At 42.6% G+C, this 22338-nt stretch overlaps 1 protein-coding gene across 3 annotated transcripts in view; it reads right to left on the reverse strand.

Annotated features, from left to right (window-relative positions):
- Window positions 1-22338, reverse strand: part of LOC105475795 (secernin 1) — a 72372-nt gene that overhangs the window by 30917 nt on the left and 19117 nt on the right. Inside the window, exons 1-4 of one of the 3 annotated variants that reach the window (XM_011731311.3) lie at window positions 18526-18780; window positions 17990-18149; window positions 5532-5555; window positions 4660-4841 (exon numbers count right to left, since the gene is read on the reverse strand). In XM_011731311.3, the coding sequence (XP_011729613.1) occupies window positions 4660-4841; window positions 5532-5555; window positions 17990-18148 (365 nt within the window). In that variant the 5' untranslated portion in view covers window position 18149; window positions 18526-18780. Of the gene's footprint in view, window positions 1-4659; window positions 4842-5531; window positions 5556-17989; window positions 18150-18525; window positions 18781-22338 lie in introns of those variants that run through there. The other 2 variants (XM_011731310.3, XM_011731312.3) reach the window with 2 other exon arrangements.

A 22338-nucleotide genomic window follows, 5' to 3' on the forward strand; every position in this document is an offset into this window, starting at 1 on the left:
AGCAAGCACTTCCTCCTTTCTGAGCCCATAAAAACCCCAGACTCAGCCAGACTCACACAGACACTGGGACTACCAGCTGTAGGAAGGAGCTACCAACTTTGGGCCTCCTTGACTCGCTGGGATGACCTGCCTGTGGAAGAGAGCTACCCACTACAGGTCTCCTCTCTGCTGAGAGCTGGATACTCGTCAGGATGACCGCCTGCAGAATGGAGCTATCCACTTTGGGTCTCCTGAGAGCTGTTCTGTCACTCAATGAAGCTCCTCCCCACCTTGCTCACTCTCCAGCTGTCCATGTATCTCATTCTTCCTGAACATGGGACAAGAACTTGGGATCTGCCAAATGGTGGAACTGAAAGAGCTATAATACAAACAGTGCTGAAGCATGCTCCCATCCCCCACCATTTGCCACATTGCAGGTGATGACAAGGAGAGAAGAGCTGCAGTCTTTTGGGGAGTCCAGACCTAGGGGCTCCCCGAGCCAGGGCTGTGACACCCTCTTTGGGGCTCTGCAGTTCCTGGCATTTCCAAGCTGCCAGGCACCACCATGTTCCTTGGTGACTGCAGTGGAAGCCATTTGCAGTATGCCTGGTCCAGCTGCAGCCTCGCACAGAGCTAGCGCCTGTGCCAGCGCCTGTGCCGACGCCTAGAACTGCCCATCCTTCTGTAGCTGGCACACCTGGCTGTGTGCAGTGGCTGGACCCCATGCTTGCTCACATACCCCTTATCCCTCTGTGCCTGGCTTGCCCTTGGAAGGCATGAGATCCAGGCCAGTAGCGTGAGCTGAGTACAGCGTGCCGGGTCAAGTGGTAGAAAAACCCAGCAGCCTGACCAAAACTCAGGCAAAGGTGCCACCAGCCACAGAGGTTTCTGGCTGGAAAAGCAACACCCTAAGGATCATGTGACACTGAGATTACATGCACAAGCCAGTGTACCTGGCCAAATTCCCACTTTTATGTTAGCTTCTACTGGCTACTCATTACTTGGAACCAACTTCATGAAACATGCAAAAATGTGTACGTGTCTTTATGTGCCTCTTCCTCAGGAGAAAGGGACTAGTGGTCAGAGAACAGTGAATCAAAAATAACAGATGAAGCTTAGCTTTCAGATAAATGTCACTGAAAACACATTATAAAAACAGTATTGCCTAACGCTTACATTCCCATAAGCCTCTAGGAAACATACACAAATTATACCTTTATCTTAAAATCACTGCCTATTACATTACTACCGTCATTCCCTCATGTCTCTTTGAGCTGAGGTTGGATTTCACATGCTGCTGGAAAGTACAAAGTACCAGGATAAGTATAGGGGTAAGTGCTGTATTCATTGAATAATTAACCACAGTCTAGCAGGCCCTTGAAAGAGCACGTGAAATGGATATAGCCTGCTCTCATAGGAGCTGTCCAGGGAGGAACTGGCACTAGGCACAGAGTGCAAGCAAGGCCAGAGAAAGTAGTGGTTCCTTATACAGCAATACCTAGGGAGGCACTGAGCCCCAAATTAAGAGAATGCAACCAACTGACAGAAAGTTTCCCCTGGAGCAGTGGTTCTCACCATAACCATGCATCAGCACCAGCTGGAGAACTTGTTAAAACAGGTTGTTGGCCCCTCAGTGTGAAGTAGGGACCCAGAATTTACATTTCTAGCAAGTTCCCAGGCGATGCTTGTTCACCAGCCACACTTTGAGAACCACTACCCTAGAACTTGCCATTCAAACTGTGGTTTTTCGACCTGCAGTATCAATATCATCTGGAGTTTCTTAAAAATTAATACAGGAATTAAATCATTAAAAAAGAAATCTGGGGCTGGATGTGATGGTCCATGCCTGTAATCCCAGCACTCTGGGAGGCTGAGGCAGGCGGATCATGTGAGGTCAGAAGTTCGAGACCAGCCTGGTCAACACGGTGAAATTCTGTCCCTACTAAAAATACAAAAATTAGCTGGGTGTGGTGGCATACAGCTGTAATCCCATCTACTCAGGAGGCTGAGGCAGGAGAATCGCTTGAACCTGGGAGGCAGAGGTTGCAGTCAGCCGAGATCATACCACTGCACTCCTGGGAAACAGAGCAAGACTTGCCTAAAAAAGAGAGAGAGAGAATGCTGGGTAATGAGCATGAGTTACTTTTAAGATTTTGTTGGTATGAAATGACCCTTCAAAATCTGGCTATGCTTGGCTGAACTGATCATAGCTGCTTTAAAGATGAAACCAGACCCTGAACTCAAAGATCCACTTAAGGTGCAGAATGGAGCTACCCACTTTGGGTCTCCTGAGAGCTGTTCTGTCATTCAATGAAGCTCTTCACCACCTTGCTCACTCTCCAGTTGTCCATCCCCACCCTGAAGAATCTACCAGTGACAGGTCCTCTTCACACCCTTTTTATTGCAATAGCTGGACATGGCTAGCCCAAGATGGAGTTAAAGTTATATGGTGAAGGTTAAACTCTCATCCTGTCATCTACTCCGGACCTTGCTAATTATCACAATGCCAAGTCTGTGACAAACTATCTTCTCTGTCTACCTCCCTCAGCCTTGTAGCTTCAGGTCAAATGAACCTCCCCCTCAAAGCATTCACAAATATGACCAGTCTGTGATAATCTGTGAACATCCTGCAGTGTTTGCTGAAGGCCACACCATGGAATTCTGTGCCAGTCACGTGGCATCAAATCTCAGATTACTTTGAGTTACCTCTCTCCCACTATCTTCTTATATTACTCTTACAATTTCCATTGTTCAATTTTCTTCTTCCTGCAACCAGACTAAAATCCCTTTGAAGCTTTTAGCTGCTTCATGTGCCCACAGAGTCTAGCACAAAGTAGAATTCAGTAAACTCCTGTTGCTTTATTGGTTGATAATCTTAAAAAGATACATCAGGGGCTCTGAAGAAAGTCAAAAAATCCTCTTCCACTGTCCCTTAGAAATCAACTATTAAAATGGTAATTTTGCCTGTTCTATAAGTCCCATACTGCAAATACAATAAAAAATACTGGAGAGCTGTCAAAACATAAGCTCAAAACTTCTTGGTATTCTATACATTTCATTTTGCGAATCAAGAGAAGACTAGCTATAAATAACTGATTTTTAAAAACTGGCTTTTTCTGCCTTTTCCCCAGCTCAGGGAAGCTGCTCTTGCTGAGTTTATAAGAATGAGGAATGGTAAGGAAAGGTAAGAAAGGCAGGAAGTCACTGTGCTACCAAAAGGGTGTCCCTGGCAGACCTCTCCATCAGGTGGCAGAGGAGTGAGTTTCCGAGGCCGCTGTCTAAATGTGCCATTTCCCCTGCAAAACCAAAGTCCAACCCCACTCCTTTTTCTAGGATGTTAGCTTTGGGAATTCTTCGGAAGTCATCCAGTCTAGACCTCATATTGAAAAAATGAGGAAACGGTGGCCCAGAGAGGTGATGTAACTCGGTACATCCACACTAAAAGCCAAGAACTCCAGCTCCCAGCCCAATCTTCTTTCAACTATGTCATGATTTTATTTCAATTCACTATTTCAGGGACAAAACAAGGCATTTCAGAATGTTGCTTTGTTCCAGCCTACCTTCTACTTTAGTCATTCATTCAAAATTCAGTTATTGATCACTCATTGCAGGCCAGGCACACAGTTCTCAGTGCTTATAACACAGGAGTGTACAGACAAAGATTCCTGCCCTATCCAGCTCGCACAGCAGGTTCCTGCTGCTGTATAGCGGCTGGGAGAGGAGAAAAAGGAGGAAAAAACAACTGAGACATAGAGAGGAAAGGAGGGAAGTGATCTCTGTTCAATTTTTCTTTTCTGGTTTATGGTTTTTCATATTTATATATATATTATATATTTCAAGTACTATAAAATCCATCCATTTAAACTATACAGTTCAGTGGTTTTTAGTATACTCACAAAGTTGTGCAGCCATCACCACAATCTAAGGTTTAGAACACTTTCAATACCCACAAAAGAAAGCTCATGCCCATTAGGAATCACTCCCCATTCTCTCACCCACATCCAAACCCCAGGCAACCACTAATCTAACTTCCTGCCTCTATGGATTTGCCTATTCTGTATATTTCATATAAATAGAATCATATAATATGGGACCTTTTGTGTCTGGCTTCTCCCTCGGTATAATGTTTTCATGATCATTATGCTTTAGTGTGTATCTATACTTGATTCTTTTTTTTTTTTGATGGAGTCTTGCTGTTGTTGCCTAGGCTGGAGTGCAATGACGTGATCTCGGCTCACTGCAACCTCCATCTTCCGGGTTCCAGCAATTCTCCTGCCACAGCCTCCTGAGTAGCTGGGATATTGGCGCCCAGCACCACGCTCGGTTAATTTTTGTATTTTTCATAGAGACGGAGTTTCACCATGTTGGCCAGGCTGGTCTCAAACTCCTGACCTCAGGTGATCCATCTGCTTTGGCCTTCCAAAGTGCTGGGATTACAGGCATGAGCCACCATGCCCAGCCACTTGATTATTTTTTATTGTTAAATAACATTCCAACATTCCATGTATTGAATCCATTGTAATCCATTCATTTACCCCATCATCTTAAAGTTTCTATCAAAAGGCACACACCATCTTTGGAAGGATTATGTTAAAAAATGCAAAGTTTAGGAAGAAATACATCCTGTCCCCATTTCCAACCTTTTCTGGGAAGTTGTTTCAAAGAATCACCGTGCAGTACCTGACCAGATCCATCCCCAGCAAGGCTTCTATCTCAGCAGCTGGCTCTCTGGTGTTGACGGCTTCATTGGCTATGCACACTCCATGTTCATTGGCTCCCATTTCTGCCCCCCAGAGCCAGGCGGGTCTGCTTATCATTATGGCATGGGTCCTCGGAACTTGGTCGATTGAAATGTAAGTGCACTGAAAAACAACCACAGGAAAGAAAACGGCATCACCTGTCAGGTACTACCTCATTTCCACCTGGGTACTTATACTGTACCATCGTATCAGTTACAAACAGAGCCAAAAAATAAAAGGCCTTGGGAATACCCTGATTCTTAAATCTTCACAACGCAGCTCAAAAGTCTCCATGGTGAGTTTCAGTCTGTGTGGCTCATGCCAATCTATTCCTGGTGCTCACGTAATAGGGCAATCATCTTGAACCAGCTATTCAGCCAGTCATCATCCTGAACATCCTAAGCCTGCCCATTTCAACAGGCACAGGCGGCTGCCAGCATTCACCAATACTGAACACAGCTATTTACGAGCCCTACCTTCAAAAGAAACTTTATCTAGAAGCCTAAGATAGAAAGCAGATAAAAGGGAAGATCTTTGTCTAAAGAAAGCAGAACCCTGAGTCCCCCTGCAAGGACCATCGGGGTTTCCTGTAACACAGTTTGATAACTTACATGGTTGCTCTAGTGGTGGAAAACAGAAAAGGATCATAACATTTGCATTTAACTACTGCATTACACTGTGGGCTTTCCTGTCTGTCCCATTTGATCCTCACACTAAGACAAAGAGGTGGACACAGAAGGAAACAGTCCCACGGAGGTGCATCTCCAGCTGCTCTCAGAACTGCAGAACATGCAACTTAGTGGGGCATCTTACCTTCTCCAGGCTGCGGTGGTTTACCTGGAAAATGAGGGAGCTAATTTGAGTCAAACTATTTCTTCCCAAGTATTTTTAACCTCAGAACACTTTCTTCATACAAACTCTTACACAGAATCATAAGCACAATAAAATCAGGCCAAGTATGTCCAGGCAAAGGGAGGAAGAGGCCTGGGACCAGGGTGTGGGTAACCCTCAGAGTCTCGCCCTCCTGTGCTTCCCTTTTCCCTCCCCACATTGTGACCCATGGCAGAGGAACCTGCAACTAGCTTCCCCATGGGGGCCTCCTGACTCTGACGTTCTATGAGCCTATGACACACTCTTTGTGTGGTGGATGCTGTATTGAATTCAAGTCTCTAAGTTACACAGTGCTCTGGAGCTCTCAAGGGAGAATTTTATCAGCTGCAGGAGTCATTTACGTTTTAAACTGGGCAGCTGAAAGCAACAGCAGTCTTAGATCTTTTTTTAACTCAAGACCCAGCTATATCGACTGAATGCAGCCCACAAAGCTATTCTGTATTGACTTCCCATAATTGCTAAACCTCATGTAAGAGCTGAAACCCGTGTGGCACACACGATGGTCAGGTGACTTTGGCTCTGCACAATTCATGTTAGGTGTTGCTCTGTGCTGGGATAATGTCATTTAACTCGATAAATATTTGCAAACTGAAAGCTAATTATATCCAGAGGTTTTCAAGAGACTCTTGAATTTTTCATGGCAAACTGACAATAAAATATACTCACGATTTGTCCCCTATGCCGTTCCCAAAAGTAAGTTATTCAAAAAAATAATAATGATTCTTGTAGAGCACAAAGTTGGCCACAGCAGTAATCAAACTGCTCCTCTGTGCTCTTCTGAAATGGAATTGACGTTTACATCTTAACATTGCACTCTATGTCAAAAAGTAGTCCAGGCATTGACCAACACTTTCCAAAACCCCTGTGCCAGTGACAACTTTTGTCTTGAAAGCAACAAGTAAATAGGAAACTAATCTCAGCTTCTTAAGCACAGATTTATTATACAGGTTTTTAAAAGGGCAGGAAAAGAAGTAAAAATTAGGAAATGGTTTATTTTTCCTCAAATTCATTTTTACACACTCATTTCTATTTTCTCAATTATTTACAGAGCACCAACTACATGCAAAGCATTTTGTGCTAAATGTTGCAAGCAGAAATCAGTGAGGAGGCCCAGGCCCTGTCCTTTTGGTTGGGGAGGAAGGCAAAAGCATGCACACAAATTCCTATGAGCCCAGGCCAGCTTCAGGGTCTCCAAGGCCTGCCTGCTTCCTTCCTGCAGCATCTTGCCACTGCCTCCTGCTTTGCCCTTCTGATCCACCCAACCCTGCTCTGCTTTTCCTCTTTCCTGTTCCATTACATTTATCCCCTTCTGAAATACTATAGAATTGATGGACTTATTGCATGTACTGTTTATGTATACTATCTCCCCCAGCTAGAGTGTAAGCCCCAAGAGGGAAAGGGGATATCTTTGTTATTTAATTCACTGACATACCCCAAGTCTGATACATATCTGACATCAATAAGCCTTTTTTTGGATGGGTGGCTGAGTGGATGGATGGAGAAACTACAAAGATCTAAGGGAGCATAGAAGGTAAAAGTTCAAAGAAATGAGGAACACATCCGCATGGTCCTCTAGAGGCTGGATCAAGTGGGAGAAATCTGAGTTGACTTTAAAAAACGGGCCAGCCATCAAGGTGGCTAAGGACTTAAGAGAGGAAGGGGCATGTCAAGGGTCTCCATAGTCCAGAGAGGTGTCTGCTGTGCCATGTGGGGGAGCTGCCATGATGTCATTAAGGCACAGAACTGCAAGGGCTTAATACGGACTGCCTGATTAAAAAAATGTTGACAACTGAATCAAAAAGACCAGATGGTCTTCGTAGGAGTTCAAAATATATGCAGCTAACTTGCTTTTCAGGCCAAACTCAGAATGGTGAGGAAGGAAGGGGATCCCCAAGTAGCCAGATGGGCCCAATCAGCCCTCCTAAGCACCAGACCGAAAGCCAGGCAGCCAGGCAGCCAGGCCCCGAGCCTGGAACACATGCCCCGTGCTGCATCTTTGTCACAGGCCACAGAGCATGGGCCTCATAAGGGCTCTTCTATGACAGCCATTCACACCTGCTCTATTATGTTTTAAATCTGGCTAATCACAACCAGGTGAGCTGGGGGAGGGGTAAACACACTTGTCTCATGTAGATAGACTGGCTACTTAAAATCCCACTTTGGGAGCAAATCTCACAAAATCGGGAACACTTACACAAAATTTAATTAGCTAAACTCGGTAAAGTCAGCCATCTAGAACATGAACTCCACAGCCATTTTTAAATAAAAAATCCACCCACCTTTACAACTGCCACATTATTAATGAGCCAGAGAAGTCAGATTTGAGGAAGCAAAAGAGGTTTCTCCAGGTACAAATAGCCAAAAAGCACCTGACATCTTCTTTCTGTGTGGCAAAAACAATTTAGTTCCCCAAGTCAAAATTCCTAGCTTAATTTCTATTAGAAAAGAAAAAGAAAAAAGGAAAGTGTTCACCACTTAAAAGATGGATCTTTACAGAGATGGTTCTGGTCTCAGCTTTGGTTATTAAAGTGAACTGTGGAAAGAGATGAGCAATTGGTCTTTCTGCCCCACGGCCACTCCCACCCAGCCTTTCATAAAACAAATCTGTCAGTTAGTGTGACCTCTGGGTGCCCAAGTCACATAACAATATAAGAATGCCCAGAGCAGGAGTGTGCAGAAGCATACTTCTAAATGTCAGCATGCCCAGTGCTAATCAGGGGGTTCCCAAGGATCCGCCTGTCCTGAGCTTGCCACTCTCTCAGGGACCACCCGCCAGGTTAGGTTGGAGGATAGAAAACATGAGCCTCGAAAAGACCCTAGAGCCAAAGACAAAAACAATTCTGCAGAGCAAGCCCTTCACTATTTTGTGTGATTACGTCGGAAATGAAAAAGCAAGATCAGCTTTATGCCGTCACTTCACCCCATCCACATTCCAACACACACTATTTCTGGATACCACCCAGTGAAAGGGGAAACAGAGACACTCACACAATAGACGTTTCAATTAATGAAACACAACCATTGTGCCTTTCGTACTGTACTCAGATGGTGAACACAACCCTGGCACCACCAGCAAAAACCATTGTGAGATGAGGTGATGAGTCAGCCAAACTTCTCAGGGTGGGGGAAGATGGCAAGGAAAATGGGATGCTTTGGAGAGATGTTTTTAGCTTTCACAAATTTGTAGCTCTAAAGGAACATTGATAATTATCACTGAGGGTTTTTAATTTATTTTTAATTACATATGTGAGTGTGTGTGTGTGTATTTTTTGTTTGTTTTGGAGATGAACTCTTACTATGTTGCCTAGGCTGTCCTCCCAACACCTGGGCTCAAGCGATCCTCCCCTCTAAGCCTCTCAAGTAGCTGGGACAAGAGGTGTGTGCCACCATGCCCTGCGTGTTTGTTTTTATTTTATTTTTTTGCCCCAGTGTCTTGCCTGCTGTTTGACTGGTTTTAGGAAATGTATTCTTAAGGTTCATATACGTTTAAATAAAGACAAAAGAAGGTGCTGAGATCAGAGGACAACATCCTCAACCATACTTTAGAAGAACTGTTTTTTATTTCACTGAAGCATAAGATCTTTGGGGAGGAACAATGCAAAGGTCTGAGATCAGAAATGCATTTGGGAAAGGGGACATTATGGAAGGAAGTCCTCTGCTAAGCCATGCTCTCTTGGAAGTGAGGGAGACACTTCTGACTCCATATAAGACTGGGGACTCCAGATTCTGGAGCTGGCTAGAAGAAAACAAAAAAAGAAAGAAAGGAAGGAAGAAAGAAAGAAAGGTGGCGGGGAGAGGGAGGGAAGGAGGGAGGGACAGAGGGAGGGAAGCAGGAGGGACAGAGGGAGGGAGGCAGGAGGGACAGAGGGAGGGAGGGAGGAGGGACAGAGGGAGGGAGGCAGGAGGGACAGAGGGAGGGAGGCAGGAGGGACAGAGGGAGGGAGGGAGGGAGGGAGGGAGGGAGGAAGCAAGGAAGGAAGGAAGGAAGGAAGGAAGGAAGGAAGGAAGGAAGGAAGGAAGGAAGGAAGGAAGGAAGGAAGGAAGGAATAGTGCAAATCTGTCCAGTGAAGGAAGGAAGGAAGGAAGGAAGGAAGGAAGGAAGGAATAGTGCAAATCTGTCCAGTGAAGGAAGGAAGGAAGGAAGGAAGGAAGGAAGGAAGGAAGGAAGGAAGGAAGGAAGGAAGGGAGGAATAGTGCAAATCTGTCCAGTGAAGGAAGGAAGGAAGGAAGGAAGGAAGGAAGGAAGGAAGGAAGGAAGGAAGGAAGGAAGGAAGGAAGGAAAGAATAGTGCAAATCTGTCCAGTGGTCATGAAGCTTTGCTCAGCTCTCCCCGACTCCAGACTGACTTGTACTTTCCTATTGTAAGAAATAATTTTCAGAATTAAAATTCAGCTCCCCCCACCCCCGCAACATACACACACCCCACACACCACAAACACAGCCTCCATCTGGACAATTTTACTAACAATGCTACCAGCCATCATTAACTGGTAATTTTCTATTCTTCTTGTAAATATTTTCAATGATAAAGGGGAAATGATCTACCAAAAGCCTTCCCCAAATCATGAAAGTTATATAAACTCATTGATGACACTGAATCCATACAGTATTTCATGTAGTGGAAAACAGACAAAAATTTAAGCTAATTTGAAAAAAAATGAGGAAATGATAAAGACTTTAAAAAGGAAATAATGAAGACAATATTTATTAACAAAGAAAGACTCTTTTAAAAAATATTATGTGTCAAATCTAACTTTGTTATAAAGAATTCTGTCTCCATAAATTCTGGTATAATTAGCCTCTTGGACACCAAGTATAAGTAATGTAAACCTTAGCCAAAATCCCACTGTTTTTTTGGAAAAGAAGTCTAATGTTGGATCCATTTTTTTTTCCTAAATAGAAGGTTCAACCATGTAAGAATGGACCTGTATCATCCATTAGCATGCATGCATACACAGGCACACACAAACACATACACACACACACACACACACACACACACACACACACACCTGCACACCATAATCCAGGAAGTTATTCCTCTGCTTCTTCAACACGTCTACCTAGAGGGAGGGCAGGACTTGGGGTCAAGTTGAGATGAGTTCTCTGATGCATCCTCAGAGAGGACAGAGGCGCTTTCAAATATTGATACCTATTTACCCATCCTACCCTGCAACCAAAAGAGATGTTATTAAAAGCCCAGAATACACAAGGGAAAGACTAAAGAATATAAAATTAGGATGTTCCAATCTGCAAACTGCAGCTGAAAAAAAATATCCAGTGTAATTTCGGAAACTGAGGAACTCTGTGCTGGAGGATCTTATTTCTTACTCTTCTAGTCTTAAGTACAGTGAATTTGATATATGGAGATGATGGCTGGATGGGACTGACTGACAGGGGGATAGAGGGTGGCTAAGTGGACAAGTTGAAGGGAGAGCCGCCTGGAAAGGAGAATCAGTTGGCACATGGGTGAGTGGAAGAATGAGGAGTCCACAAGATTTTTTGCATGATTTTTGCATGTGTCCAGAGGTTTCCCCAGAAACGTCATACTTGAGAGTGTCGACGTCCCAGGAAATCATTTTCTGAAAATATAACCATCTATTATATAATTAGTTTCATATAATTATTAAACAATATAATTATTAAATAATATAATTATGTATATATAATTATTAAATAATTTATATAATTAAATTATTACATACTAAATTATATAATAGAGGGTTATATTCTCAGAAAATGATTTCCTGGGACCTCAACACTCGAGTATGAGGTTTCTAGGGAAACCTCAGGATATGTGTTTAAAATGTCATGAACTGGACTGGGCGTGGAGGCTCACGCCTGTAATCCCAACGCTTTGGGAGGCTGAGGTGGGTGGATCACTTGAGCTCAGGAGTTTGAGACCAGCCTGGCCAACATGATGAAACCCTGTCTCTATCAAAAATACAAAAAACATCTGGCTATGGTGGTGCATGCCTGTAATCTCAGCTACTTGGGAGGCTGAGGCATGAGAATCGCTTGAACCCAGGAGGCAGGGGTTGCAGTGAACTGAGATTGTGCCACTGCACTCCAGCCTGGGTGACAGAGTGAGACTCGGTCTCAAACATAAAATAAAATAAATAAAATAAAATAAAATGTCATGAAATGGCTGAGGAATAGATGGGTTTTTACGAAAAGTTCTTACTCTTCATAGTTTAAAAGTCTGTATTTTAATAGTTGCTTGTATAAAAGTTACGTGATAGTAATTGTGGCTCCTAGACCTAAATATGGAAAGAACCCATCATTCTGTACTTGGGACAAGTATAGGAGATGGAGACAGAAGTAACTGTGAGGGAACTAAAGGGGTAAGAGTAAGTTTGAAAAGCAGATTCAGCAGTATGTGATGTGCCAAAGATAGTTTTGGAACTGAGACCTGGAGTCACAGCAATTCTCAACATTAGTTCATTCTTTAAAAAAAAAAAAATCCTTCTTCCCAATGTTCTCCTTAAAGCTTTACAAAGTGCTTTCATGCATCAGCTCACGTGTGTCTCACTAAAGCCTGTAATGCAGGCAGAGGGGAGTACTATGATCTCTATCTGGCAAATAAGGAAACTGAGTTTCAGAGATGCTCGAAGGCCCAAGACCCTATCAAGGGAGAGGCAAAACACAAACCTAGGACCCCTCTCTCCTGGGCCAGAACTCATCCTCCTAGTTTCAGGTGGTTGTAAATTTCAACTGACCTGCATAGTGGAGTGTCAGGTTAAAGGGAGAAGCGGATATTGGTGTTGAGGCCTGGGAGGATAAACAGAAGTCTACGAAGTAAATGAGAGGAGGGAAGAAGAAGGATCTTCTCAGCAAAGGACAGAAAGAGCAAAAGCACAGAAAAATGGCAAGTGTGTTATTTGTTCAAGAAATGGCAAGCAGTTCAGTGTAGCTGGGGCCTAGAGTACAAGCTGAGAGGGCTCAGCTAAGAATGAGAATAGAAAAGTAAGCAGGAAATCATACAACACTTATGGAGGTCAATTCTTATAAAAGCTTTACCCTATGACCCAATGATGCTACATTTGGAAGTACATCCAATGGCTATCTCTACACATGCACAAAATGACTTATGTACAAGGTTCTTCACAGCTGCACTTGCTGGACTAGCAAAACACTGGAAAGAACCCAAGCATCCACCAATAGAGCGCTAATTAAATAAACTACGGTATATCTCCACAATGGATTACTATGTACCTGTAAGAAAAAATAAGGACAATCTCTAGATATAGAAAAATCTTTAGAAAATGTTACTAAGTGAAACTAGGAAAGTGCAGATCTTTTCTGTAAGTTCCAAGTTACATATTAAAAAATCATGTTTAATAGTAGTGTACATAAGGTGTTGCATTCACACACAAAAATAGAATATAAGACCAGATATTCAGTTTTTTGTGTGTTTGCATAAAATACTGGAAGGATATGCATGAAATTAATAAAAAGAGTTATACAGGATGGAGACAAGGGAGGAAGACTTCTTACTGTGAACCTTTTAAATATCATTCAATCTTTGAACCACATAAACATATGATTACCTATTCAAAATGAAAAACTGCATTTTAAAATGTCTTTAGCCAAATGAGTTAAAAACTTATGTCTACACAAAAGACTGCACACAAATATTTATAGTACCTATGTTCATAATTGCCAAACTTTAGAATGAACTAAGATGTCCTTCAATGGGTGAATGGAAAAATAACCTGGTATATCCAGACAATGGAATATTGTTCAGTGATAAAAAGAAATGTGTCATCAAGCTTGGAAAAGACAGGAAGAAACCTTAAATGCACATTACTAAGTTAAAAAAGCCAATCGGAAAAGGCTACGCACTGAATGATTCCAACTATGTGACATTTTAGGAAAGGCAAAAGCATGGACACAGTAAGATCAGTGATTTCTGGGGGCTAGGGTAGGTGGGTGAATTGGTGGAGCGCAGAACCTCTAGGTAGCAAAAGTATTCTCTATGATTCTACAATGGCTTGTCATTACACATATAGGTACACCCACAGGATATACAACACAAAGAGTATAAACTATGAACTTTAATTAATAATACTGTATCAGGCCGGGCTCGGTGGCTCACACCCATAATCCCAGCACTTTGGGAGGCCAAGGCGGGTGGATCACTTGAGGTCAGGAGTTCAAGACAGCCTGGCCAACATGGTGAAATCCCGTTTCTACTAAAAATACAAAAATTAGCCAGGCATGATGGTGGGCACCTGTAATCCCAGCTACTTGGAAGGCTGAAGCAAGAGCATCGCTTGAACCCGGGAGCTGGAGGTTGCAGTGAGCCGAGATCATGCCACTGCATTCTAGCCTGGGTGACAAAGCTAGATTCTGTCTCAAAAAACAAAATATATATATATACTGTGTCAATACTGGCCCATCAGTTGTAGCAAATGTACCACACTGATGCCAGACGTTACTAGCAGTGGAAACTGGGGGCAGGGTAAGGGGTTGTTTGGGAACTCTGTGCCTTCCGTTCATTTTTCTGTAAACATAAAACTGCTCTAAAAATAGTCTATTAATTTAAAATAGAAAAGAAAGAAAGAGAATAAAAGAAAGGAAAAGAGAGCAGGGTGCCAGTTGGGAAGAGTTCTGAATGGCATACAAATCAGCTTGGACTCTCATCCTTTAAACAATACGAAATACTTTTCAGCAAGGGAGTGATGGAGCTATGTTCTGGGAAGAAAATTTTGGTAACCCTGTACGGAGAAGAAACAGGAGAAAGAGACCCAGGGACGAATAAGAAGATTGTAGCAGAAGAGAGATGGACTCAGTCTGAACGAGTCAGGGGCAGCGGGGAGGAGATGGACACACAAGAGAGGGGGCAGCGGGACTCAGTGACAGATGTCCCTGTGCACTGGGGATGGGGACAGGGGGAAGTGAGGGTCAATGTTTCCTGTGGGCTTCTAGCATAAACGTGGCCGACAATGGTGCTGTTAGAGCAACAGGGATATATGAGCTGGGGGAAATGAATTTGCTTTCTTACCTGTGAGGTTATTTCACCTGCAGAATATGCAAGTGGGAATGCAAAGAGGAAGCTCAAAACACTGGTATGGAACTCAGAAGAGAGGTCAGAGCTGCCTTAGAGGCTAATTATGGTATATATCACACTGTACTTATGGAAGGGGATAGAATTTAACCTAAACATATCTGAGTAATCATATACTATTGGTTAACTAGCAAAAGAAATCTAGCCTCGCCCTTAAAATAATTGTAACCATGAGAATAAAATAAGAGTTACGTAGCCTATCCTCCAAAAAAGAAAACAAAATGTTTTGAAATATTCATTTCAGACATGTTTATAAATTGCTTTGTGTGATTTTTGAAGTTACTACGGCTACTTAACAAATTACCCCAAAATTTAGTGGTATAAAACAACTTTTTTAATGCTCATGGATTTGAACAGCAAATAGCAAGGATAATGCGTCTCCACTCCAGTGTCTGGGGCCTGGAATCATCTGAGAGACCGAGGAACGATAGAGAGAGGAGCGAGAGAGAGAGAGAGAGAGGAATGAGAGAGTGAGAGAGAGAGAGAGAGCGAGAGAGAGAGAGAGGAATGAGAGAGTGAGAGAGAGAGAGAGAGAGAGAGTGAGAGACTGAGAGAGAGAGAGAGAGTGAGAGACTGAGAGAGAGAGAGCGAGAGAGAGCGAGAGAGCGAGAGAGAGAGAGAGAGAGAGAGGCTGTATCCTTTTATGGCCCAGCCCTGGAAGTCACAGAGCATCACTTCCACCATGCTCCACTGGTCAGAGCAATCACAAGCCCTCAAAGATTCACAGTGAGAGTGAAGGGCGTAGACTCACCTTTCCCTCTTCATGGGAGGAGTGCCCTTTGCACTGGAAGAAGGGCACGTGGGATGGGATTTGGTGCAGCCACCTTTGGGAACTTAAATCTGCCCATGTAAAAATCAAAGATTATTTTAGTTTGTATGTCTCTCAGGAAAAAAAGGGTAGAAATGTTCAGGAAGGACAGACAGGGAAGGTCAGTAACAACTCAAACCAGCAAACTTTATCCACACAGAGTCCACTCTATTCCAGGAAAAGAGAGAAACATTTGAACCCAAATAACGTGAACATTCACTCACTGATGAATACCCATTTAAAACCTAACATGCTTACCAGGGAACCTAGCACTCTTCTTCAACTGTAGGAGAGGAAAGTTCCACTAAAGTTTCAGGGGTTTTTATTAAGTTAGTGGCTCAGTAAGAGAGGAAAGTGGGTCTGGTGAAAGCCCAGTAGGAGACAGTCTGCCACCGGATCATCCAGACAGCCCATGTGAAGTCCTGCCCACCTGTCTGTTCATTTCAGTGCCTTTGTTAAATTCATGTAAAATAAGCAGCCCCTCATAGAGTTCTGTTCCTCTTTGGTGCTAATTACTGCTTTTAAAGAACTGAAACAGAGCCAGTGATTTAAGATTTAGATAAGAAAATAAAATACACATTGGACATAATGGAAGAGTTTAAGAAAAAAAAAGAAAATACAAATTGATGAGTGCCTATTTGAAACCAAGCACAAACATCAGAAAAATCAGTTTATTTTGTGAAGCACAGAGCACCAAAGAAGAGAGGTTATGCAGTGAAAAGAGCTTCTTCATTTACTAGCCCTAATTTATTTTCTGCAGATTTTCATTTCAAATTACCATCTAAACACACACACACAGAGAAACACACACAGGTAAATATACTTATAAATAAAACATAACCAAGAAGGTTATGCCTTGAATGCAAAGATGGTTCAATTTGTCACATAAATATAAAGAAAAAAATAAGTGATTATCTCCATAAGTACTGAAAAGATACCTAACAAAATTTAATATCTATTCCTGAGTTGTTATTTTTAGAAATACTCAAAATAGAAATTCATGTATACTTTTTTTTTTTTTTAAAGAGATGGGGTCTCACCATGTTGTCCAGGCTACTCTCAACTTCCTGGGCTCAAGTGATCCTCCCACCTCAGCCTCCAGGGTATCTGGGACGACAGGCATGTGTCACTGTACCCGGCTTACGTATACTTTTTAACATAAGCCAGGTGCAATGGCACACAAAACTACATAAATCTCAATCCCAAAATCACCAGCTTACTTAATAGGGAAGCACTAGAGACAGCCCCACTCAGGTCAGGTGCAGAGCCAAGGACAACCACTATTTCTACTACTACTTAACATAAAACCCGAGATATTAAGCCAAAGCAATAAAACAAGAAAACAATTAAAGACAGAAGAACAACTAAACAGTCTCTATGTGCGGGTGATATAACAATATACCTGGAAACCCCAAGAGAATCAATGATAAAAGCTGACACAACCAATAAAAGAATTTAGTAAAATGGCAGAAAGTACAATTAACATAAAATAACCATTGTGAAAGTTTGACAACACATTCTGGGAATACGAAGAAACAGGCATTGTCATACAGTGCTGATGCGAATGCAAAATGGTACACCACCTATGGAAGGAAATTTGATAATATTTAATAAAACTACATTTTTATTTACCTGTGACCCAGCAATTTCATTTCTAGGCATGTATCCCAAAGAAATACTGACAAAAATAGTATTTTTAAAAGACTCAAAATAAGAATTAATGGATAATGTTTTATCATGATAAAAATATATAAACTGAGGCCAGACATTATGACAGATGCATAAGGCTGTTATCCACTTCAGTGTTGTTTGTAATAGCAGTAGCCTGAAAACAACCCAAATGTCCAGCAGCAATATGGGGCTGGTTAACTATGATAACATCCATAGAATGAAACACCACACAGTTCTAAATGAGGAATTATGACCTGCATGTACTGTAGGGAGTGATCTCCAGAATATGTTTTGAGTTGAAAAATACAAAGTAGAGATTCAACCTTAGAAAGCTGATTGAAGAAAATAAAATAGTAAAATAAAAATGAAACAAAATGCAAAGTAGAGAAAAGTATACATGGCATGCTGCTGTTAATCAAAGAAAGGAGGAAAGGGACCAGGATGAATACACACATGTGTATGTGATTTATTACATACATATGTGTAATTTTGCAAATGGAAGGATAAACCAAGATCTTCCAAAACTTGATTACCTATAGGGGAAAAGATCATGGAGTAAAGGGGACAAGGATAGAAGTCAGACTTCTGTGAATAAATCTTGTTTTTTAGATTTCACTTTAGAACTATGTACATATTTTACTTAATTACAAAACAACGGCCATAGGAGTGAGCATAGAGCTCTCCCATGACCTAGTTTTCAAGGCTATGAGCAAACCTGCATGGAAACAGGAATCAGCAGAACTGACATGACAGCTCTGACTTGTGAGCAAGCTTCCAAGAAAAGAGAAAAGAGAGTAAGTGTGACTCACGAGACCGCAATGCACGACGTACCTCAACCTTGCTCTCCTGTTCGTGATCAGCAGCCGAGAAATACACAACCTCTTGTACTTCATCTCTGGGTCGGGCTGAATTTTTCCCAAATACCACCAGACCATCCTTAGCACGTGGAGGGAAGGCCACAAAACAGTAACTTGGAGGAGCTGCAGCCATCCTGAAAAGAGAATGCCAGCGAGAGTGGAAGCAGGCCTCACATGGAACATTGCAACAGTGAGTTCTTCAAACATATTTCACCAGCTAAAAGGGTTTTACTATTCAACTGTGCACAGCTAGCTCATTAAAAGATCCCAGCTGCCAAATGAAGGTGGGGCGCCTGCAGTGGAATGACAGAGCCACCAAGACCAGATATTGTTTAATACTCTGTGGGATTAAATGAGCTCAGATTTGCAACAAACCACGGCGGCAGCCAAAAGTGCAGTGACGTGGGAGAAAGGAAAGGAGGTTATTGTTCTAGGCAGAAGACACAGACACACACCACACATACACACACTGCAATCTGTTCACAGTAATAAAATAATAAATAAACATACCTTAATACTAACTACACAAGTGCCTCAGATCCAGAGATGCATAGCCACCACATAACAGATTTGGGGTGTGATATGGAAATGGGTCTAGAGATCAATTGAAAGATACCCTGCTTTGTTGTTTTTAGTAGTTTTATTCCACCTCGATGACATAACACTCAAACACCTTTTGGTTTTCTGTCCACCTCCCCAGCTGCTCCTGGACTGGCTTGTTCTACCTGGCCAGTGCACATTCTCACTGCTTCATCCTTCTTTCCTCATTTAATGCTCTTTTCTAGCTGGGAAAATGCATCCATGCTCAGAGCTTCCCTTGTCAGTTACACGCTGATGACTTACACATTTAATTGCAGCCGGGTTCTCATCTTAAGCCTCTGACCTACAGACCCAACTGCCTGCCTGATATCTGAGGCTGATTTCGTCTTCTTCCCTTTTCAAGGTTCTTTATCTTGGTAGCCAAGGTAACCATCCTTGCCATTTGCTTCTCCATTATCTAATATGTCACCAAGTCCTGTACATTCTGTCTCCTAAATCTCTATGGAAACCTCCCACTCCTCTCCACCTCCACTGCCACCACCCTGCACCAAGCCACCATCATCTCCAGCCTGGACCACTATGGTAACCTCCTGAGGGGTTGCTTCAAAACCTCTATTACTCCCCACTCCAAAACATTCTCCACACTGCAGCCAAAGTGATCCTTTTAGAAGGAAGATTTGATCACGTCATTCCTGCTTAAAATACTTCAGCAGTTTCCCAAGGCTCTTGGAATAAAGACCAAAATATGATCAAGTTTGTTCCCCCTTCCCAGCCCCATCTTCTACCACTCACCCCTCCACTCTCACAATGCCGCCACACATGCCTTTTTCTAGTTCTTCCAGTGCCCGCCAGACCTCTGCACATGTTCCACCCTTTGTCCTAACCATTCCCTTCCCTGCTTCCTGTACCAAAACTATCTGCCTGGTTAACTCCTGCTCTTTCTCGTACCAGCTCAAATATCACTCTAGTACTCTCATTTGTGTTGCTGTACTATACACTCTCATAAAATCCTGTCCTTTTCCTTCAAAGTAATTATCATAATCTGAAATGCTTATTTTATTACCAACAATCAATATTTAGCCTCTCCCAGCAAAATCAAAGCAATATGAAAGCAAGGACCTTTCTCTTTTGCACACCGCTGGAACCGCAGCTCTACACTATGTCTTGTGCAGAGTAGATTTTAAATAAGTGATAAACAAGTGTTCTTTTCTTGTTTATTAATAGTCCACCATACTGAAGCTGACTCTCTAACATCTCTCTTTTCTCCCACCATGCCTCTGCACCTGGTTTGAATGCCCTTCCCTTAGTCTTTGTACATATCCTTCAGGATCTGATTCAAACCCCTTTCTCTCATAAAGACTTCTATAAAGGACTCTCATTTATTCAGCATCCACAAGCACTAATACATCCATTTTGTTCTAAAAATAATGTACATTTGTTGCTTGTATATTTCTTCACCTGTTTCAAAGAAAGCTCCCTGAAGGCAGGACTCATGCCATCCAACCATAGTAGCCCTTTCCCCAACCTCTGGCATTACAGGTACTCAAGAAACATTATCTAGTGTACCAGCTATTGTATTTGTATCATCAATTATCCAACTTCCATGTGTTTTGGAAGTCTGAAATATAAGTGAGAAGTAAAGCAATGTTTTCAGAGAAGCACTAGAATGGGATTCAAAACTCAGCTCCACCACCCACTAGCTGTGTGACCTGCTTAAGTTACTTTACCTCTCTGAGCCTAGGTTTCCCTTTTGCAAATGTTTTGCTCCAGCCCACAGGTTTATCATGAGTATCAAACAAAATGATGCTTGAGAAGATATTTTGCAAACTGTGGAGGCCGCATAAGTATAGGATACTTTATTTGCTGGCTGGGTGTGGTGGCTCATGCTGGTAATCCCAGCACTTTGGGAGGCCAAAGCAGACAGATCACTTGAGCCTAGAAGTTTGAGACCAGCCTGGGCAACATGGAGAGACCCTGTATCTATAAAAAATACAAAAATTAGCCGGGTGTGGTGACGTGCACCTGTAGTCCCAGCTACTTGGGAGGCTGAGGTGGGAGGATCATTTGAGCCTGGAGAGGTTGAGGCTGAGGCTGCAGTGAGTGGAGATCACACCCCTGTACTCCAGCCTGGGCACAGAGTGAGACCCTGTCTCAAAAAAAAAAACCACAAAACTTCATTTTGGGTTTGACTGTTAAAATAGAACTGTATCTAAAATTTTCTGTTAAGCAAACCAATCAAAATCTACTTGCCTCATTCCTAATTAGAGCAATTATCAAATTGCAGAGTCATCAATATTCTATGTTTAGACACCTCTTTGTACGGGACTGTATTGCTGTTTCTATATCCAGTCTACTTCAGGTTAATGTCTACATGCACACTCAAGAGTTCTTCCCTGCATTGTTTATGGTAGGCCCCTCCCCAGAGTGCAGAGAAATAGGGGACCCCTCACAATTCTGAAAATAATTCCCTCCTAGCTCAGTAAAATATCACCCCTTCCCTCTGGGAAAGAAAAGCCAGAAAGATAAAGAGGCTCCAGTTCTTTCTCCCTTTAACCTTTCCCATTTTCACAAAAACGGCTTTATCTTCAGACTGGAGGAGTAGAGAGAGATAAACAAAGAATGTGTATGCACAAGAAAGACCTAGAATAATTATGAAATCAAATGCCTTTATAGAGTGCTACTAGAATCTGGGCATTGGGGGAATTGCTGGTGGAGACAAATAAAGTGAAGCAGACCCAGAGGAAGATAAGATGGGGAAAGGATGCATTTTCTCTTGTGTGATGCCTCAAGTATCTTATATGCTCCCTCTCTCCCCATCATTGGGCCATTTCAAAAGAGCTGGTGTCTTGCCTAGGAGCAGAACCTTACTTTATTTGATCCTTAAAAATGGTAGAAATCCACCAATTTTGCATTTATGAGATTTATCTATAGAATATAAATAAAACCCACGGGGTTTTGGGCAAGCACCTATTATTCGGCCAAGGCACCCGCTTAGTCAGCAAGTCATCTGGGTCTTATGATCATGAGGAGGATATAGGCAACAGAAGCCTAGGGGTATGTGGGCCAAGGGAGGCCAGCTTTTCCGCTGAATTTTGTGAACGACTGGGAATGCCAGCAGGGAGCAGAATTTCAACGCCTGTTTTAAAAATTAAAAAGCTAGATGAACCAGCAAACTGTACATCACATCTAGGAGCAAACTAGCCCAGGCTAACTGTCCATTAATTTTTCCTGAATCACCACGTGCGCACTGAGTAGCTTCAGAGATGACTTTTCTTTTCTTTTTTTTTTTTTTTTGAGACGGAGTCTCGCTCTGTCGCCCAGGCTGGAGTGCAGTGGCGCCATCTCGGCTCACTGCAAGCTCCGCCTCCTGGGTTTGCGCCATTCTCCTGCCTCAGCCTCCCGAGTAGTTGGGACTACAGGCGCCCGCCACCTCTCCCGGCTAGTTTTTTGTATTTTTTAGTAGAGACGGGGTTTCACCGTGTTAGCCAGGATGGTCTCGATCTCCTGACCTCGTGATCCGCCCGTCTCGGCCTCCCAAAGTGCTGGGATTACAGGCTTGAGCCACCGCGCCGGCCCGAGATGACTTTTCTGAAAAGAAAATTTTCTGTAGAAAATTCCAAAAGAATTTTCAATGTGGTGACCACTAGCCTCCAGCAGCTAGGAAGTGTAGTTAGAACGATGAAGGAGCAGAGTTTTCCATTTTATTCAAAACTTTAATTAATTTTCATTTAAATAGCCACATGTAACTAGTGGAAACTCCATTGGACAGAACAGTGATACAGT

Source organism: Macaca nemestrina, chromosome 4 (assembly GCF_043159975.1).
Source record: "Macaca nemestrina isolate mMacNem1 chromosome 4, mMacNem.hap1, whole genome shotgun sequence".
Lineage (NCBI taxonomy): Eukaryota > Metazoa > Chordata > Mammalia > Primates > Cercopithecidae > Macaca > Macaca nemestrina.